The following is a 22,509-nucleotide window of genomic DNA, read 5'->3' on the forward strand; positions in this document are numbered from 1 at the left end:
ATTAGAGAAATTCAAATCAAAATTACAATGAAGTACCACCTCACACTGGTCAGAATGGCCATCATTAAAAAGTCTACAAATAACAAATGCTGGAGAGGGTGTGGAGAAAATGGAACCCTCCTACACTGTTTGTGGGAATATAAGTCGGTGCAGCTGCTATGGAAAATAGTATGGAAGTTCCTCAGAAAACTAAAAATAGAATTACCATATCGTCCAGCAATCCTACTCCTGGGCATAGATCCAGACAAAACTATAATTCAAAAAGATACATGCATCCCTGTGTTCATAGTATCACTATTTACAATAGCCAAGACATGGAAACAACCTAAATGTCCATCAACAGATGAATGGATAAAGATGTGGTACATATATACAATGGAATACTACTCAGCCATAAAAAAGAATGAAATAATGCCATTTGCAGCAACATGGATGCAACTAGAGGTAATCATACTAAGTGAAGTAAGTCAGAAAGAGAAAGACAAATAACATTTGATATCACTTATATGTGGAATCTAAAATATGACACAAGTGAACCTATCTATGAAACAGAAACAGACTCACAGACGTAGAGAACAGACTGGTGGCTGCCAAGGGAGAGGGAGTCTGGGGGAGGATTGAGTGAGAGGTTGGGGTTAGCAGATGTAAGCTATTATGTATAGAATGGATAAACAACAAGGTCCTATTGTATAGCACAGAGAAGTATATTCAATATCCTATGATGAACCATAAAGAAAGGAATATTTAAAAAACGAATGTGTATATATATGTATAAGTGAAGCACTCTGCTGTGAAGCAGAAATACATTATAAATCAACTATACTTAAATAAAAAAATTTTTTAAATCAACTGCTCAAGTTTTAGAGAAAATTGGATCCTTTGGCCTTTCAAAATTCTACTAATTAACTAACTTACTTATTTACCTAAAAATATCACCAATATCTACAGCAAACATTTGAACAGGGCACACAGAAGGTGCTGGTGATGCCCAGACAGCTCTCCTTGGTCCCTGCCTTTGGGATGCTTCCAATCTAGTCAGGAAGACAGACAGATGCTTAGACAAAAAATAACAGTATGTGGTAGCTTTTGGTAAGTGCCAAGGGCACCAGGCAGGCAGTGCCTTTAGGGAATCATGCCCAGTTTCTCTGCCCTCGTCTATTACGAATGCCCAGTTTACCCCTCTTCTCTATGACAAGGGCACTGGAGGGGTTGGGAAAAGGGTCTTAACTTCCTTGAAACCAAACTACCTTTCTGAAGTAGCATAGTCTCTGTTGTTTCTAATGGACCGTGACTTTGAACAGTTCTCGAGATTTCTGGAGAGTGACCTGCTGTCTTTATCTGTTAGGCATGCTTGCCCTTACTCTGAAGTACTTGTCCCTATTGGAAGGACAGACTGGCAAAGAGGTGCTGTCACAAAAGGCAATTTTGATCTTGAAAACAAGATTTAGACTTGCTCATTAGGGCCAATCTAACGTAGGGCATAAAATGCTTATTTAATTGCAGCTTATCCATGTTAGATTTAAACAAATGGTTAGTTAAATTTCTTGAGACATCTATTGTCAAGTGTGCTTTGTTAATCTTGTAGAGGAAGAAAGATATTGCCCCAGGTAATTTAATAGAACTTCCTTTTCACCTCTAATATTAATGGCTTATAAAAGAGTATCACATTATGGTCTAAGTCACTATTTCTCATCTAACGAATCTCAGCTTGGTGGCTGTATTTTGTTATAAGCGTCATTTTGATGTCCTCCTCATTGACTCCATATTTGTTGTCAGTTACGTTTCTCTTTGACAGTAAGATACAGTAATTCTAAACACCTTCATAGTAATAGATCTCTTTTACTGTTCTACTCAGGAAGTAAAACCTTGTCCTTCCTCATAGATCCTATATCTGCTGCTTTCTCTGCTAGAACCTAATCAATCCTAAATATAATACGGGATATGTTGACATCTTCACACATCATATATTTTTGTCTTAATTCACCTAAGAGAAAGAAATTAAAATATCTTATTTCTTTTTTTTGAATTTTTGAATTTTATTTTATTTTTTTATACAGCAGGTTCTTATTAGTCATCAATTTTATATACATCAGTGTATACATGTGAATCCCAATCGCCCAATTCATCACACCACCATCCCCACCCCTCCGCAGCTCTCCCCCCTTGGTGGCCATACGTTTGTTCTCTATATCTGTGTCTCAACTTTTGCCCTGCAAACCGGTTCATCTGTACCATTTTTCTAGGTTCCACATACATGCGTTAATATACGATACTTGTTCTTCTCTTTCTGACTTCACTCTGTATGACAGTCTCTAGATCCATCCACGTCTCAACAAATGACTCAGTTTCATTCCTTTTTTGGCTGAGTAATATTCCATTATATATATGTACCACATATTCTTTATCCATTCGTCTGTAGATGGGCATTTAGGTTGCTTCTGACCTGGCTATTGTAAATAGTGCTGCCATGAACATTGGGGTGCATGTGTCTTTTTGAATTATGGTTTTCTCTGGGTATATGCCCAGTAGTGGGATTGCTGGATCATATGGTAATTCTATTTCTAGTTTTTGAAGGAACCTCCATACTGTTCTCCATAAGTGCTGTATCAATTTACATTCCCACCAAGAGTACAAGAGGGTTCCCTTTTCTCCACACCCTCTCCAGCATTTGTTGTTTGTAGATCTTCTGATGATGCCCATTCTAACTGGTGTGAGGTGATACCTCATTGTAGTTTTGACTTGCATTCTCTAATAATTAGTGATGTTGAGCAGCTTTTCATGTGCTTCTTGGCCATCTATATGTCTTCTTTGGAGAAATGTCTATTTAGGTCTTCTGCCCATTTTTGGATTGGGTTGTTTGTTTCTTTAACATTGAGCTGCATGAGCTGTTTATATATTTTGGAGATTAATCCTTTCTCCACTGATTCATTTGCAAATATTTTCTCCCATTCTGAGGGTTGTCTTTTTGTCTTGTTTATGGTTTCCTTTGTTGTGCAAAAGCTTGTAAGTTTTATTAGGTCCCATTTCTTTATTTTTGTTTTTATTTCCATTTCTCTAGGAGGTGGATCCACAGAGATCTGCTGTGATTTATGTCAAAGAGTGTTCTTCCTATGTTTCCCTCTAAGAGTTTTATAGTGTCCGGTCTTACATTTAGGTCTCGAATCCATTTTGAGTTTATTTTTGTGTATGGTGTTAGGGAGTATTCCAATTTCATTCTTTTACATGTAGCTGTCCAGTCTTCCCAACACCACTTATTGAAGAGACTGTCTTTTCTCCATTGTATATCCTTGCCTTCTTTGTCATAGATTAGTTGACCATAGGTGCGTGGGTCTATCTCTGGGCTTTCTATCCTGTTCTATTGATCTATATTTCTGTTTTTGTGCCAGTACCACATTATCTTGATTACTGTGGCTTTGTAGTATAGTCTGAAGTCAGGGAGTCTGATTCCTCCAGCTCCACTTTCTTGCCTCAAGACTGCTTTGGCTATTCGAGGTCTTTTCTGTCTCCATACAAATTTTAAGATTTTTTGTTCTCATTCTGTACAAAATGCCATTGGTAATTTGATAGGGATTGCATTGAATCTGTAGATTGCTTTGGGTAGTGCAGTCATTTTCACAATATTGATTCTTCCAATCCAAGAACATGGTATATCTTTCCATCTGTTGGTATCATCTTTAATTTCTTTCATCAGAGTCTTACGGTTTTCTGCATACAGGTCTTTTGTCTCCCTAGGTAGGTTTATACCTAGGTATTTTATTCTTTTTGTTGCAGTGGTAAATGGGAGTGTTTCCTTAATTTCTCTTTCAGATTTTTCATCATTAGTGTACAGGAATGCAAGAGATTTCTGTGCATTAATTTTGTATCCTGCAACTTTACCAAATTCATTGATTAGCTCTAGTAGTTTTCTGGTCGCATTTTTAGGATTCTCTATGTATTGTATCATGTCATCTGCAAACAGTGACAGTTTTACTTCTTCTTTTCCAATCTGTATTCCTTTAATTTCTTTTTCTTCTCTGATTGCCGTGGCTTGGACTTCCAAAACTATGTTGAATAATAGTAGTGAGAGTGGACATCCTTGTCTCATTCCTCATCTTAGAGGAAATACTTTCAGTTTTTCACCATTGAGAATGATGTTTGCTATGGGTTTGTCATATATGGCCTTTATTATGTTGAGGTAGGTTCCCTCTATGCCCACTTTCTGGAGAGTTTTTATCATAAATGAGTGTTGAATTTTGTCAAAAGCTTTTGCTGCATCTATTGAGATGATCATATGGTTGCTCTTCTTTAATTTGTTAATATGGTGTATCACATTGATTGATCTGCATATATTGAAGAATCCTTGCATCCCTGGGATAAATCTCACTTGATCATGGTGTATGATCCTTTTAATGTGTTGTTGGATTCTGTCTGCTAGTATTTTGTTGAGGATTTTTGCATCTATATTGATCAGTGATATTGGTCTGTAATTTTCTTTTTTTGTAGTATCTTTGTCTGGTTTTGGTATCAGGGTGATGATGGCCTCATAAAATGAGTTTGGGAGTGTTCCTTCTCTGCAGTTTTTTGGAAGAGTTTGAGAAGGATGGATGTTAGCTCTTCTCTAAATGTTTGATAGAATTCACCTGTGTAGCCATCTGGTCCTGGACTTTTGACTGTTGAAAGATTTTTAATCACAGTTTCCTTTTCATTACTTGTGATTGGTCTCTCCATATTTTCTATTTCTTCCTGGTTCAGTCTTGGAAGGTTATACCTTTCTAAGAATTTGTCCATTTCTTCCAGGTTGTCCATTTTTTTGGCATAGAGTTGCTTATAGTAGTCTCTTAGGATGCTTTGTATTTCTGCGGTGTCTGTTGTAACTTCTCCTTTTTCATTTCTAATTTTATTGATTTGAGTCCTCTCCCTCTTTTTCTTGATGAGTCTGCCTAATGGTTTATCAATTTTGTTTATCTTCTCAAAGAACCAGCTTTTAGTTTTATTGATATTTGCTATTGTTTTGTTTCTATTTCATTTATTTCTGCTCTGATCTTTATGATTTCTTTCCTTCTGCTAACTTTGGGTTTTGTTTGTTCTTCTTTCTCTAGTTCCTTTAGGTGTAAGGTTAGATTGTTTATTTGCGATTTTTCTTGTTCCTTGAGGTAGGCTTGTATAGCTCTAAACTTCCCTCTTAGAACTGCTTTTGCTGCATCCCATAGGTTTTAGATCATCGTGTTTTCATTGTTATTTGTCTCTAGGTATTTTTGATTTCCTCTTAAATTTCTTCAGTGATCTCTTGGTTATTTAGTAACGTATTGTTTAGCCTTCATGTGTTTGTGTTTTTTACGTTTTTTCCCCTGTAATTCATTTCTAATCTCATAGCGTTGTGGTCAGAAAAGATGCTTGATATGATTTCAATTTTCTTAAATTTACTGAGGCTTGATTTGTGACCCAAGATGTGATCTATCCTGGAGAATATTCTGTGCACACTTGAGAAGAAAGTGTAATCTGCTGTTTTGGGATGGAATGTCCTATAAATATCAGTTAAATCTATCTGGTCTATTGTGTCATTTAAAGCTTCTGTTTCCTTATTTATTTTCATTTTGGATGATCTGCCCATTGGTGTAAGTGGGGTGTTAAAGTCCCCCACTATTACTGTGTTACTGTAGATTTCCTCCTTTATAGCAGTTGCCTTATGTATTGAGGTGCTCCTATGTTGGGTGCATATATATTTATAATTGTTATATGTTCTTCTTGGATTGATCCCTTTATCATTATGTAGTGTTCTTCATTGTCTCTTGTAACATTCTTTATTTTAAAGTCTATTTTATCTGATATGAGTATTGCTACTCCAGCTTTCTTTTGATTTCCATTTACATGGAATATCTTTTTCCATCTCCTCACTTTCAGTCTGTATGTGTCCCTAGGACTGAAGTGGGTCTCTTGTAGACAGCATATATATGGGTCCTGTTTTTGTATCCATTCACCAAGCCTGTGTCTTTTGGTTGGAGCATTTAGTCCATTAACGTTTAAGGTAATTATCGATATGTATGTTCCTATGACCATTTTCTTAATTGTTTTGGGTTTGTTTTTGTAGGTGCTTTTCTTCTCTTGTGTTTCCCACTTAGAGAAGCTCCTTTAGCATTTGTTGTAAAGCTGGTTTGGTGGTGCTGAATTCTCTTAGCTTTTGTTTGTCTGTAAAGCTTTTGATTTCTCCATCGAATCTGAATGAGATCCTTGCCGGGTAATCTTGGTTGTAGGTTCTTCCCTTTCATCACTTTAAGTATATCACGCCACTCCCTTCTGGCTTGTAGAGTTTCTGCTGAGAAGTCAGCTGTTAACCTTATGGGAGTTCCCTTGTATATTATTTGTCATTTTTCCCTTGCTGCTTTCAATAATTTTTCTTTGTCTTTAATTTTTGCCAATTTGATTACTATGTGTCTTGGTGTGATTCTCCTTGGGTTTATCCTGTATGGGACTCCCTGAGCTTCCTGGACTTGGGTGGCTATTTCCTTTCCCATGTTAGTGAAGTTTTCGACTATAATCTCTTCAAATATTTTCTCTGGTCCTTTCTCTCTCTCCTCTCCTTCTGGGACCCCTATAACGCGAATGTTGTTGCGTTTAATGTTGTCCAAGAGGTCTCTTAAGCTGTCTTCATTTCTTTGCATTCTCTTTTCTTTATTCTGTTCCACAGCAGTGAATTCCACCATTCTGTCTTACAGGTCACTTATCCGTTCTTCTGCGTTAGTTATTCTGCTATTGATTCCTTCTAGTCTAGTTTTCATTTCAGTTATTGTATTGTTCATCTCTGTTTGGTTGTTCTTTAGTTCTTCTAGGTCTTTGTTAAACATTTCTTGCATCTTCTTGATCTTTGCCTCCATTGTTTTTCCGAGGTCCTGGATCACCTTCACTATCATTATTGTGAATTCTTTTTCTGGAAGGTTGCCTATCTCCACTTCATTTAGTTGTTTTTCTGGGGTTTTATCTTGTTCCTTCATCTGGTATATAGCCCTCTGCCTTTTCATGCTGTCTATCTTTCTGTGAATGTGGTTTTTGTTCCACAGGGTGCAGGATTGTAGTTCTCCTTGCTTCTTCTGTCTGCCCTCTGGTGGATCAAAATATCTTATTTCTGAGTAAGAACCAACTTTTTCACCAAAAGTCACTAATACTGACAAAGACCATTGAGGTCGATTATTTTATTATTATTATTGTTATCATTATTATTATTCTTGCATTTAAAACAAAATAAGGTTTAATAAGGTTAACTCATTTACTTTAAGGAAGGATACACACTAGATTGAATCTGATATAAATGATTAGATTCATCAATCCCTCACACTGCCTCCAAGTTAAAAAAGTTAAATATTCTCAAAAAGATGTTGGGTACTACTTATTTAAAAGAAATCTTTAACGTTACTCTAAGACCATAATCATTAAGCCTTATGGTAATGGAAGAGGTGGTGGTATGCATTTATATAAGTATTAATACAAAGTTCATACATCAGAGAATTTATAAGCTCAGTTTTTTAAAATATTGGGCTGGCCAAAAAGTTCGTTCAGTTTTATGTAAAAATAAAAGACATTTTTCATTTTCACCAAGAACTTTATTGAACAATGTATTCATTAACCAAACGAAATTTTTGGGCAACCCAATATTGCTTTCAAGGATGCCCAATATCTTTTTACATTTACAAAAGTGCTTATATAAATAAAATATTCCGAACTTGTGTTAAATTGTAAGCACATTTGTTTAAAATTAATTATTGTAGAGATTTATTAATAAGTATATTTGGCAAAGTTAGAGGGGGAACCTCAATAGATGAAAAAACAGCTTTGAAAAGATTCCCATATAATTATGGTAAATGCATGCAGAGCTTTTGAAATGAGAACTTTGTTCTTTTAAATAAAATGACAAGTTAATCGTTTGTTCTTAATAATATATCATAGGAACCACTATATCTGTGAAGTTTAGTAAGCAAGAATTGAAGAGATGAATATAAAATATCTATTTGGACAAGCACTGATTAGCAAAGTCAGTCCATGAACTATTGCAGGAGAGCACAAGAAACACAAGGAGGGTAACCCATGATATTCGTAAATTTATTACTCACATACACATTAGAAATCAATGCTGTGCTTGGAAGAACTTATGCATAGCTCTTTAAGAGTGTTTGTTTTTTGGTTAAACAAATATTGTATTTTAAAATCACAATACAAGAAGAAAAAAGTCAATACAGATTCTGAAAGTGAGCTGGACAGCGACTAGAAGGTGGCATGAATGAAAAAGTCAATGATTGCTGGTGAGATTGTGGAAGTTATTTTTCATATTTAGAGCTTTCTAATGTGCTATATTGTGGTATGTGATTAAGAAGCCAGACCTTCAGGCAGCAGCTTTTAAAGTATGCAGGTATATACAATCCTATGGGACTGCAAGTGTATGCCTTGCTGGCCACCATCTCGAGGTGTCCCCCGGGGAAGCAGTCCCCCAAATTGGGACTCCAGAGGAATGTACAAACTCCTGTCTGTGAGCTATAGCAAGGCAGAGGGAGAGCGCAAAGATGCCTTACACTAGCCTACCTTCCCTGAGAGCACATCCACATCCATAGAGCCCTATAGGTGGGCCTGCACCTCGGACTGGAGGTCCAGGACCAGCAAAGAGGCTGCACTCGCAGAGAGCCTGGGGAGGGTGCCTCAGACGGCTGTCTGTGCACTGCCCCAGGTGGCAGACCAAGAACCACCTTGCAGATTACTATACTCCCAGGGGACCCAAGGACGCAAGCCCCATTGGCCAACAGAGCCAGGCAATCAAGGAGTGGCTCCTGGGCGGCAGCCAGACACACAAAAAAGCTCTGCTCAGGGGACTCTGGACCCTGGAGGCTGTGGAAGGAGAGCCAAGATGGCAGCCGACAGCTCCCCCCCTTCCCCCCAGAGTGCCAGCAAATGCCTGTCTGATCAGATGCCTGAGCCCAGGCCAACTACAAGACCAGCACGTGGGCCTCTCCCCCTACAAGTCCTGGCACCCTGCATCCACGCTTTGCCCTGAGCTTTGGGGCTGGTGCATCCCAGTGCAAACCCTTTAAGAGCCCAGGTCCGTAGAGCCTTGTGGGGCTTGTGGACAGAGCCCCGGTTAGTTTTCAAAGCTAGATGTTTTGGAGGCCCGTCTCTCAGGTGCAGATCTTAAAAGTGGGAGGTGCCCAATGTGGGGTTTAAAGCTTTTGCTCCTCAGTGAGAAGCTGTGGGTTCTCAGGGGTCAAGGGGTCAAAGAGGAGGAGGAGAAGGAGGAGGAAGTGGGGTTTATGGCGAGACTGTGTCCCAGCCTCTCCTACCGGGGGCTTCCATGTAGACCTTCTCTCATTCGCTGGATGCTAGGAGCAGCTCAGTCAGTTTTTAGGTTTTTTCCAGAGGAAATTGTTCCATGTGTAGTTGTAGACTTGGTGTGTCTGCGGGAGGAGGTGAATTTAGGGTCTTTTTAGGTCCCCATCTTGAATGGGAAGCTTGTAAATCTCTTTTACTTTTTTTAACAGTCCTGATTGACTTTTTTTTTTATATTGGAGTATAGTTGATTTACAATGTTGTATTAGTTTCAGGTGTACAGCAAAGTGATTCAGTTATGTATACACATATGTCCATTCTTTTTCCACATAGGTTATTACAGAATATTGAGTAGAGTTCCCTGTGCCATACAGTAGGTCCTTGTTGATTATTTATTTTATAAATATATAAACAGCTCATTCAGCTCAACATCAAAAAAGCAAACAACCCAATCAAAAAATGGACAGAAGATCTAAATAGACGTTTCTCCAAAGAAGACATACACATGGCCAAAAAGCACATGAAAGGATGCTCAGCATCACTAACTACCAGAGAAATGCAAATCAAAACTACAGTGAGGTACCACCTCACACTGGTCAGAATGGCCATCATTAAAAGGTCTACATATAATAAATGCTGGAGTGGGTGTGGAGAAAAGGTAACCCTCCTACACTGTTGGTGGGAATGTAAATTGGTACAGCCACTGTAGAGAACAGTCTGGAGGTTCCTTAAAAAACTAAAAATAGAGCTACCATATGACCCAGCAATCCCACTTCTGGGCATATATCTAGAGAAAACCAAAATTCGAAAGAAGAATGCACCCCAATGTTCATTGCAGCACTATTTGTAATAGCCAAGACATGGAAGCAACATAAATGTCCATTGACAAAGGAATGGAGAAAGAAGATGTGGTACAGAATGGAATACTACTCAGCCATAAAAAAGAATGAAATAATGCCATTTGCAGTAACATGGATGGACCTAGTGATTATAATATTAAGTGAAGGAAATCAGACAGAGAAAGACAAATATCATACAGTATTGCTTATATGTGGAATCTAAAAATTGGTACAAATGAATTTATTTACAAAACAGAAACAGACTCACAGACATAGAAAAGAAACTATGGTTACCAAAGGGGAAATGTTGGGGGGGGGGAGGGATAAATTAGGAGTTTGGGATTAACATATACACCCTACTATATATAATTATTTTATTTAATTTATACTATGGTAGAGGAACTGGTTAATAAAATGAATGTGGGTTGAGTGTGGTTATATATGTAAATTTAAAAGCCTGTTATATTAGGTTAATGTAAACCCTGTACAGTGGGGAGGAAAGATTTAAATTAATGTGTGTCTGAGACCACCAAACTTTCAGGGTACAAAGTACCTTTTGATTTTAATTGCTAATGGTTGTAGTGACATTTTTAAAAGTTGAAAATGACAGGGAGATGAATAACAGGGTACAGGGGATAATAGACTTTTATGATCTAAATTTTGGGTGTCTATGAACCTCACTTTTTAGTCAAAAAGCAGAAGTTAGTCAGATTTGTATTTGAGGAAATTTTGCAAATGCAAATGAAAAGCAAAAAAAGCAACAAGAGAAATAAAAGCATAACTAAACACAGTAACTACAATTAAGGCAGAAAGTGTCTGCACTGCTTTACTGGACACTGAGGAAGTACATAGTGTCGGGTGTGAGGTGCCCTCGCCCCCAGCCTCTTTCAGCAAAGACAAGGAACAATGTACCCACTGATCACCAAGTGGCATTCAGGAAGAGGACAGGTTAGAGGATGTAAGGGAAGACCAGGAAGGACTGAGACAAAGATATGGACATCCATGCCTTCATGACCTTACAGAGTAGTGGTTCCCAGAGCTGATTAATCATCAGAATTACCTTCCGAGGTTACAAAATAATGTAAAATTATGGATTCCCAAACCTAAACCCAGATATACTAACTAGAGAGTCCTGGAAGGGTCCTGGGAATCTGTCTTCTAAGGGTCTTCACGGGCAATTCAGATGATGAGGCAAATTGGTAAACACTGCTTTAGAGAAGTGTAGCCAACTTTGGAGAGGAGGATTTGTTGATTAAATAAAAACCCATCTATGTGGTATCTATGTAATTAGTTGTGTGGACATACACACAAGACTTCCATTCTACAAGTTGCTGCAGGAGCTATTAAATCCATCAAGTTTAGCCAATAATGCAAAATGCTAATTGTCAAAATATGTACTATTATATTCTGCAGTCCAACTCCCCCACTTGTATAAATGAGCACCCAAAGGAAAATAAAACCCATGATGGCATCATGAATTAGACAATTGTAACCAGTATTTAACTATTTATCAAGTATGATTTGGTATCTAATATTATTTTTTAATTCAACTCTTTCAATTTAAGGGACGATATATCACATTTTAAGAAATAGAAGGTAACCTTGACTATGACAATCACATGGTACAGAAGAAAGAACAGAGAGTTTTAGAATGGGGAAGGCTGGATTCAAACCTTAGTCCTGCTAATTATTAGTGACATGAACTTAGGCAACTTGGCTTTTCTCTTTCTTAGCCTCAGTTTTCTTATCTATAAAATGGAGCTTAAAAGAGCAATCTGATAGCATCTTTTTGAGAATTAAATGGGGTGACACATAAAAAGTCTCCCCCAATGAGACAAATAAATGTTAGCTCTTTCCTTTCTCTTTTTTCCCATTCTTCCCTGCCCAAGCCCACTTTATTCAACATTGACATTAGGGTCTGATACAAAAAGAATAAAAACAAAAAACAGAATTTCAACTAGGCTTGATATACAATGGAAATTGGCACACATTTTTTGTGAAGGGACTGATTGTAAGTCTTTCAGGCTTTGCAGTCATGTGGGTCTGGTACAACCCCCTCACCTCTGCCACTGTAGTGAGAAAGCAGCCATAGACAATCAGTAAAGGAATGAGCATGGCTGTGTTTCAATAAAACTTTATTTGCACAAAGAAGCAGCAAACTGGATCTGGCCTACCTGAAATGTAGGAAGACTTTTCAGAAATCCATGAGTTAATGTAGGACATGATGCAATGCAGAAGCAGCAAACTGGATCTGGCCTACCTGAAATGCAGGAAGACTTTTCAGAAATCCATGAATTGATGCAGGACATGATGCAATGTCAGAAAAAAAAGGGGCGGGGGATCAAAATCCCTCTTTTTTTTCAAAGTTAGAAAAAAAAATGGTATCAAAATCCCTCTTTTCCACCAACTAGCTGGATGACTTTGCAAAGGTCACTTCACCTTTCTGAACCGAATTTTCTCGTCTATAAAGATGAAGGAGCAGGGATACGGGATCTCCGAGGAAGCTGCCATCTCTTAAGGTCTATGATTCTTTGGGAGACCACAGTCTCCTGGAGACAATCAAACTGCCACCCAAGTTTCAGTATTTGATTTGTTTGTTCTTTCATGGTTGATCAATGAATCATAAAGAACAACAGACGCTCTTGGGTCATAAGTATGATTCATTTGATGAAAGCGGGAAAAGATAACATGTGGTAAAAATAAATGTTTTCTCCACAGACACAAAGAAGCAATCAGAATATTTATTATATTCTAAATGTCATATGTAATTTCTTATGGTTTAAAGTCGGGCTGCAATGTCAGTTGCCTGAAGACCTGAAAATTGAAAGTCTTTCTTTTTCAAAGCAAACAGTGCACTCACTCTAAATGTGATATATTAATTAGAGAGTGAAAGAAATTGATCAAAATTATTTTTCCAGGGCTTCCCTGGTGGCACAGTGGTTGGGAGTCCGCCTGCCGATGCAGGGGACGCGGGTTCGTGCCCCGGTCTGGGAAGATCCCACATGCCACGGAGCAGCTGGGCCCGTGAGCCATGGCCACTGAGCCTGCGCATCCGGAACCTGTGCTCCGCAACGGGAGAGGCCACAACAGTGGGAGGCCCACGTACCGCAAAAAAAAAAAAAAAAAATTCTTTTTCCAAAAGGAAACCATTGTAGTGATTGTACACAAAGAATGAGTGCTATGTCTTGCAAGTCGAAATGCTAATACATACCAGAAAATAAATAATCCGTTGTTTTAAAATATGATACAATGAAAGAAAAAGAACGTTGAATTAGAAATTATAGGAACTGACTGCTAATTCTGGCTCTGCTATTAACTAGCTCAGCCAAGGCACTTCTGTCTCTTGAGTCAATTCAGCCCTTAGAAATCATAATAGGTGTGATTTATCGAGCCCTTACTAGATACTAGATATTGTTTTTGGTGTATTATTTCCATTAATCCTCACCAAATTTTCATGAGGGAAGTTCTGACGCTGTTGTTGTTTTGTAGGTGAAGAAACCCAGTCACAGAGAGGCTAAGTAACTTGTCAGCACTGTGTTCTGGAAACAATATTAGAACATAGTTACTTTCTACCATGCTGTCTCCTCAGCATGGTGTTGACCTATGGTTTCCCAGCTCAGAGATTTGCATCATAGGTCCTGGGGAGTTAACATTCTCCCCATCGGTCCTTCAAACTCCCCTCCAATCTGATCCCAGCCTATTTTGCCACCTTATTCCTCACTCTGCTTCTGCCCCAACCCTCCCTTTAGTCAAAAAGCTCTGCCCACCTGGCTTGGGAAGAGTCGCCTGCATTCCCCCTTCACGTCTTTGCTGTCTTGGACCTCCTCATTGCACGCTCCAATCTTCTCTCTCCATTCACTTCCTCCCATTGTTCAAGTCCCGCCTCCTCAGGAAGTGAGCACTGTGGGAAGAGCATGGATGGGAATTAAGGGAATGGGGCGTTGTCCTGGCTTTGTCACAGACTCTGTGTGGGAACTGGGAAATGACATTTAATCTCTCTGGGCCTCAATTTCGTGATCTATTGAGTGTTGGACTCCATCCGAAATTTGCAAACGTATCAACTACTATTCTTCTAAGCAGTAAACCCCCCTTCCTCTAAGTCACCTTTTTTTAAACCTATATATTTTTAGTTTGTATTTTTTATTATGGTAAAATATATGTAACAAAATTTGCCATTTTAACAATGTTTAAATGTACAGTTCAAAGCCTACAATGTAGTTTTTAAATAGAAGTATAGTTGATTTTCCATGTTGTGTTAGTTTCAGGTGTACAGCAAAGTGATCCAGCTTTTGTTTTCAGATTATATTTCATTATAGGTTATTACAAGATATTAAATATAACTCCCTGTGCTATACAGTAAATCCTTGTTGTTTATCTATTTTATGTCTAGTAGTTTGTATCTCTAATTCATTCTTTATATCACCAGTTCCTAACCCAACAAAGACAGAGGTGCCATGCTTGAAACAGAGGCTGATGACCTGACAGGGCGTGGGGAAGGGAAGGATTGGGAGTTTGGGACTAGCAGAGGCAACTAGTATATATAGAATGGATAAACAACAAGGTCCTACTGTGTAGCTCAGGGAACTATATTCGACATCCTGTGATAAACCATAGTGGAAAAGAATATGAAAAAGAATGTATATATATGTATAACTGAATCATTTGCTATACAGTAGAAATTAACACAACATTGTAAATCACCTATTCTTCAATAAAATAAATTTTTAAAAAAATAAAAGGAAACTTTATAACACCACTGTAAATAGAAAAACAGTATCACTTTCCGTAAATAGAAAGTAACTTATATAAACATCATATATACATTATTTATTATATACCCATATTTACATACATACATTAATATACACAATATATACATCTTAAATATACATGTACAAACTATACATACCACACACACAGACATACACACGCATTGAAAAAAAACAACATTATTACATTAACTCTAGCAAGATACTTGCCTGCTAAAGCCTGCGGCCTACTTTCTCTGTGTTAGCAGCTTGTAGAGCTCATGCCCCACTGAAGGGTGAGGGCCTGGGGTATTTAGACACCAAGTCCTACCAGGCCCTGATTGTGGGCCGCTGCTGCTTCTCGGTGGTATTTATTCCCTGGCTCATCTGGCTTTCCTCAGTTATGAAAAAAGCCCCCAGGCAAAGAGATTTCAGAGTCTGGCCACTGGACAGCGGGAGTGCACAGAAGTGGTGAGGCCTGGGTGGGCGGTGGGGGGAGGGCCTCCACACCACCTGTAATAGCTCCATCTCTCCCTCAGTAAAGTGAGAAGGTTGCCTTCCATGATGGCTGAGCTCTCTGCCGACGTTCAAGGCCTGCCATTGTCACGATGTGGTTCTCGTCCATAACGCATTGACAATGCTTTGCTTTCATTCCTGATTCCTTTTCTCCAATAAAATGCCTGTTCCTGGTGCAGGGATATTTATACAACTAAATAATAGTTTTGCTGAAAAAATCAGCATAATTCTCCAGGTAATCTACTGAAAAACTGTCATCACTGTACTTTGGAGTCCAAAAAAGTCATGGATCATTAATTCAGCTTTAATAAATGAATGATTTGTCTTTGAATATCTGCCCCATTCAGCCATGAAATCCTAGACAAGTTCCAGAAAGCTGTGGCCCAGAACACCTTGATACCACTCAGAAGACTATTTTTAAGAATGCCCTATGTGCAGTAGTCTTAACAGGGTTTTTTTTTTTCCTTCTCAAATGTTCTCTAGCTCATGTAGATGACATTTATGCAAGTCAGAGAAAGGCGTCTCAACAGGATTAGTCAGCAGCCAGTCCTTTGATGCAGCTTCTGTGATCTGGTTAAAAATAGGAAAAGAGGATGTTTTGCATAAGTCATCACCATTGCGCAGTACGGGAGAACTGACCACATTTTTGGTTTCCACATCCTGTTGCTTTATCTAAAAATAGATGAAAAGTCTGTCCCTGACTTTCTGGACAAGACCTTAGCTTCTGTGACCTAGGCTCTCTAGTCCTTCTAGTCCTTCTACTCCCTGGGTTTTTTGCCGGGTTCTTTTCACCCGTGCCATTAACAGTCCCAACTCTGGCCTCGGCCTCGGGCTCAGGGCCTCTGCCTTTCCTCCCCTCCCAGGGCTGGCAGACTCCAGGGCCGGCAGGGGCCAGGTAGAGAATATAAGTTAGCAAAGCCGGCCAGGTAGATGGGCACACCAGCCTGTGCCTGCCTCATCTAAACAGAGGGCAGGGGCTTCCCTGGTGGCGCAGTTGTTGAGAGTCCGCCCGCCAATGAAGGGGACACGGGTTCGTGCCCCGGTCCGGGAAGATCCCACATGCCGCAGAGCAACTGGGCCCGTGAGCCATGGCCACTGGGCCTGTGCGTCCGGAGCCTGTGCTCCGCAACGGGAGAGGCCACAGCAGTGAGAGGCCCGCGTACTGCAAAAAAAAAAAAAAAAAAATTTAAACAGAGGGCAGCTCTTCCTCCTTTCTCATAGATCCACTGGCTTTTCCCAGAGCAGCTAGACAGCCAGAATTTTAGAGGAGCTCGCTTACTCTTTTTTTTTTTGAAGGCCTTTTATTATTTTTTAATTTATTTATTTATTTTAATTTTTTATTAATTTTTATTGGAGTATAGTTGCTTTACAATGTTGTGTTAGTTTCTGCTGCACAGCAAAGTGAATCAGCTATACGTATACATATATCCCCTCTTTTTTGGATTTCCTTCCCATTTAGGTCACCACAGAGCATTGAGTAGAGTTCCCTGTGCTATACAGTAGGTTCTCATTAGTTATCTATTTTATACATAGTATTGTATATATATCAATCCCAATCTCCCAGTTCATCCCACCCTCCCTTCCCCCCTTGGTATCCATACGTTTGTTCTCTCCATCTGTGTCTTTATTTCTGCTTTGCCATTAAGTTCATCTGTACCATTTTCTAGATTCCACATATACTGCTTACTTTTTAAATGTTATAATCAATTTAAAAAATTGGTTTTGGCTGCACCATGTAGCTTGTGGGATCTTAGTTCCCAGGCCACAGCAGCACCAAATCCTAACCGCTGGACCGCCAGGGAATTCCCAATAATCAGTTCAAAAATTAATTTAAAAAAACAGAGTCGAGGTCAGTCCAGGAGCTGGTGGTTTGCGGCCTCTGCTCATACATTCTTTTTCGGGAACCATGTTTGTTACCAGCTATAAAGCAGGGTTCTACAGAATCTACATGCTTCAGCCTAAAGCTTTCCGCTTTCTTCCAGTCTTCTAATTTGGAAAGAATACAGGACGATGATAGGAGTCCTGGATTCTGACTTGGGCTCTGTCTGTCGCTGGCCGTAGGATTTTGGTTGAGTAGTTTCCCCTCTGTGGGTCTCAGGGTGACCCTTGAAGTCAATGACTTTGAGAGCCCTACAAGCTCTATTAGCTCACGAGGCTGCTAGATCCCCATCCTCATCACCCCTCTTTCTTGCCCTTCTTAGTCTCAAAGATCAGTTCCCCATCACCATCAGTGACCCAAATATTTTCCAGATTTTCTCAGCTTAGGAGTCAGTTTTATTTGTAACTCTGTTTCTATCCAACACCCAACCAATTCCCTTGCTGCACATCTCTTGAATCTCCTTTTTTTCCCCAGTGTTAACTGCCACTATCATTTCCTTACCAAACCATTGCATTGGCTCCCATCCCTACTCCGGCTTCTCCATCAAGCCTCAGCTCTAGAACTCTTTCTCCCAAAACAACAAACAAAAAAAAAATAATCTAAAAAGCAATTTGTGCGGAGCTTTTCCTTGGATGAGAATTTACAACGGTCATGAGTCATCCCCATTACTTATCACATCCAACCCCCAAGTTGCCTGCTGCACTTGCAGATTAAGGAGTCAACTCAAGCAGTCATGTTTAATTCACTAGCTGGGCATGGAGGGAGGGTGCAAAGCTGTGCATCATGGTCAGGGGTGTGTCTCTCAAGCAGCCTCTTATCAGTATGTTAGGCATTCATACTCCAGGAGGAGCTGTAAATATTTAGGCAGTAGCTCAAATATGATAGTCTAATATATTACGGCTAACAATGATACCAATGTCAGGGGAGGAAAAAAATGTCTCTGTTCTTTTCTCATATCCAAGAAACAAACTGGGCAAATTCCCATTTATCCTTGGGGGATTTGAACGTTGGAGGCAGGACAAAATTCCCAAGTTTCAAACTTCTTACCTTTATTTATTTTTCCAGTGGTGAATGTATGGGTTTCCTAGGGCTGCTGTAACAAATGACCACAAATTGGAGGCCTTGAAACAACAGAAATATATGCTCTCATAGTTCTGGAGCCTGGAAGCTGAATTCAAGGTGTTGGCAGGGCCATGTTTCCTCCAAAGTTTCTAGGAGAGAATCTTCCCTTGTCTCTTCTGCCTTCTGGTGGTTACTGGCAATTCTTCACATCCTTTGGCTTATGGCAACACAAGTCCAATTTCTGCCTCTGTCTTCACATGACCTTCATCCTTCTGTGTCCAATATTCTCTCTTCTTTTAAAAACAGCAGTCGTTGTATTCGGGCCAAACCTAATCCAGTATAACCTCATCTTAATTTGACTACATTTGCAAAGACCGTGTCTCCAAATAAGGTCACATTCATGGGTAATGGGGATTAGGACCTGAAGGTATTTTTGTGGGGGACACAATTCAACCCAATACAGTAAACAATCAGCAAAGACTTTCCCCACAAGAATCACCCCTTGTACGGTATGTCTGGTATGCATAACCAACTTTTTAGAAAATATCTTCTACTGGGTTATAGCATAGCTGCACGGTTAGGATGATCTTTACACATCCTCTGATGCATTCTAACTCTAAATGCAGGTGTGAAAAAGGCAGGACAAATCAGAATTGATTTTTTTTTCCTTTTTTTAAATTGAAGTATAGTAGATTTACAATGTTGTGTTAGTTTCCGGTACACAGCAAGTGATTCAGTTATATATATATTCTTTTTCAGATTCTTTTCTCATATTGGTTATTATAAAATATTGAGTGTAGTTCCTTGTGCTATAGAGTAGGTCCTTCAGAACTGAATTTTTTTCCCTCTGCACAGCCAGAGGAAAGTTGTTCTATGGAACTTGGAAGTATATCTTACCCACAATAAATAAATGTTCTGCTACATAGAGGCTCACTGAACATTGAGGAAAAGATCTAAATGAAGGATCCCAGCAATACACTGAGCTGAGCCATGAGGGACCTTATAAGTGAGAGACACCAAGTGTAGGAATCCATTTGGTGCTTTATGGGAAGGTAAGGAATGGTGAAAGGCCTCAAGTGAGGAATAGGATGAGCTGCTGGACCAAGGACAAGCCTATCCACACTGGCTACAAGTGGCAGGTGTGTGGCAGACAGTTCGTCCAGCAGATGTGAAAATCCGCCTTGAAAAGAAAAGACGAGGTGATCCTGAACCGGCATTAGTGGGTCCCATCTGAGTGTTTCTTAAAATAGTTGACAGCTGAGAAAGAGACTAAGGTCAAGACACACTCTGTAAGTTGACCAAGATGGATTCTAAGAACAGATTAGCTAGATCTTTCTTCATTAAAGTGATGAAAAACATGTCGGGAGCCTTAAAACACAAATGGACTGGTCTAATAAAAGTGACACAATAAAATGAAATTAAATGTGCACTGTGACTCTTGTACCTACATTTTCTTGGGAAGGTGTTCAGATCTTCTTCAGTACCAAGGGAGAGATTGCTGGTGGTCTGACCCTGGCAGTGTCCAGCAGAGGGTAGAGTCCACAGATGTAGGTGAAAGTTTGAGAGCCATACATTACTTCAGGAGCCAGATGCTTCTTCTGGCGACTCTTTCCAGGGCTTTAAAATATGCATGGAGAAAAAAGTTTTGAAAAGAGTCAGGAAAATGGCTGACAAGGGAACTTGTTTCTTGGCAAGGAAGTTGTGGAGAAAATTTATATTTCTAGTTGGAAAAAAAATCATGCCATAATGTGTTTAAATGCAATTTTTAAAGTTAATTTTCTGAGAAGACAATGTTCCCTTAATGTAAGACATTTTATATCAGACAGGATATAAACACGGCTGGGAACTGACAGGGTTAGAAATCTGAATAAGATACGGCAATGCCTCATAATGAGAGGCAGGGTGAGTGTGGCAAAATGAAGAAGCAAGTTGCCATGGAAACAAGCCGCTAAGTGGAACGTGGCCATATCGAGCACACCTACCACGTAAAGAGAAGGGAAGGAGACACACTGGGTGGCCAAGAGTTCTCAGGAGGGACCGTGAGGGTGGTTCCACATGAACTATCTGGCACTAGAAAGCCAAAGGCTGTCAAAAGCCACCAGAGGGAGGAATAAAATTCAAAGCTTATTGGGTATTTTGAACTTGGCCTTATTCTTTTGTCATTCGTTGGTTCGTTCCAATGAACATTGATCAAGTGCTTTCTGAACACCAGGCACTGTGCTAGGTAGTGAGGCTACGGAGACCAATGAGACATAGTTCCAGGTCACCAGGAGCCTGATGTCCCTGACTGCTCTCTGGATGAGCAAGACCTAAAAACACTGTCCTCATGTCCCGCTCTTGGGAATCAAGCTTCTCTCTGTCCTGTAGCTCTGGTCCTAATCTAGGGTGTCTTCCAAGTCTCCTTCCTGACCAGGTAGCATCCTTGCCACCCTGCCTAGGATTTCAGCTCCTTCTGAACTGACCTTCTTGGCTTCCAACCCATGCCCACAGCAGGTCCTTACACCTCCTGGCAGCCTTCTCTGCCCAGATATCCGTGCGCTCGTTCTGAGCTCCTCCCACTGCCTTCTGCTGAGCTTTCTCAGAATTCGCCTGGAGTGTCCAACTCCTTTCACCATCCTGGTCCTCCCAGCTCAGTGCATCTTCTCCATGGGTTCTTGAATGCAGTCCTAGCCTTCACTTGGCATGCCTGTTCTTGGCTCTAGCTTTTACATGTGACACTCAACAGGGATGGTACAGTGACTCACAGTAAATGCTCACATTATAAGCTCTTCCCCAACCCCATTCCTCTATATATCAGTGAACAAAACTTCCAGCTTCCTCCAGTGGGACCCAGCAACACCTCCTCCTCCTCTGTGGCCCCTGTTAAACTTCTTGTTCAGGTCTCAGTTATTTAATCCTTTTCTTGTCACCCTCCCCTTAAAAGTGTCCTTCTGTAATTACAGTGATCTCACCAGGCTATTTTAAAATCTCCCATGGCCTTTAGAATCTCTCTCATTCTGAATCTTCTTTTTACTACAAACCAGCTTTCCAGAGTAACTGACTTTTTGAGCCTGGCACTGATATTACCATCATATGATTATACTCATAACACTCATAATGTTTTATTGTCTACAAACTTCATTCAGTTCAAAGCAGTAAAGTAAGCAGGGCAGGTATTATCATTTCCATTTCATGGGTCGAGAAATAGAGGTTCAGGGCTTCCCTGGTGGCGCAGTGGTTGGGAGTCCGCCTGCCGATGCGGGGGACGCGGGTTCGTGCCCCGGTCCAGGAGGATCCCACATGCCGCGGAGTGGCTGGGCCCATGAGCCATGGCCGCTGAGCCTGTGTGTCCGGAGCCTGTGCTCCGCAACGGGAGAGGCCACAACAGTGAGAGGCCCGCGTACCGCAAAAAAAAAAAAAAAAAAGAAATAGAGGTTCAGAGAGGTTAAGTGACATGTTGAGAAGTGATGAAAACCACCTTCTCATTCCAAATCCCAGGCTCCTTGCCCATGTCTTGTGTCCTCTGGTGCATGAAGCATAACTTTTGGGGCTCTGGGTCTTTGCCCACACCCCTCCCATCTTATTCTAAGACTCTTTCCTTCTTAGTGTTATACCATTGTCCTCCAAAGAATTTCGGTAAAGAGGAATACCAACTCATGCCTTCAATTTCCCCTCTTTCATTAGCTCCACGGCATAAAGGTAGATTCTAGGATCCTACAACTAAGATTCAGAAACCTTCATTTTTTCCTTCTTTGCCTACAGGAAGGAGGAGCAGGGGGGAGGGGGAGGAGGAGAAGGAAAAAACAACACAAAAACCATAACAAGAAAATCCTTTTTTCAGGAACTCCCTTGAAATCCCACCACTGCCGGCATAGTTCCACTCCTAGGAATCTTAGTAATTTTTTGACTCCTCTCCCTGTAACATTTTTATTATAAGCTCCCTGAGGGCTGTGTCTACATCTTCTTAACGTAAACCTCTCTGCCTCTCAGCAGACCTAGAGCCAGTAAATATTGATTGGAGGGGGCGTGCCGTGTCCTTTTAGAAAAGAGAGAAAGCAAGCCATCTTGTTACTAGAATTCCCCAGACAAGAGAAGTCTTTAGAGCGAGTTGCATATAAGGTGTAAAGCAACTCAGAGTACTGTAAACCACTTACGAAAAGAATGCAGGCCTTGGGAGGAGGGGAAGTGGAGAATAAATAATTCC

The 22,509-nt window shown here is 40.1% G+C and overlaps 1 protein-coding gene across 1 annotated transcript in view; it reads right to left on the reverse strand.

The window, feature by feature from the left end:
• Positions 1 to 12,324: 12,324 nt before the first annotated feature.
• Positions 12,325 to 22,509, reverse strand: part of DPYS (dihydropyrimidinase) — a 98,425-nt gene continuing 88,240 nt past the window's right edge. Inside the window, exon 9 of the mRNA XM_081258186.1 lies at positions 12,325 to 12,381. Coding sequence (XP_081114312.1) covers positions 12,331 to 12,381 — 51 coding nt within the window. The 3' untranslated portion in view covers positions 12,325 to 12,330. The remainder of the gene's footprint in view (positions 12,382 to 22,509) is intronic.

This window comes from Mesoplodon bidens (assembly GCF_964165515.1).
Source record: "Mesoplodon bidens genome assembly, chromosome: 16".
Taxonomy (NCBI): domain Eukaryota; kingdom Metazoa; phylum Chordata; class Mammalia; order Artiodactyla; family Ziphiidae; genus Mesoplodon; species Mesoplodon bidens.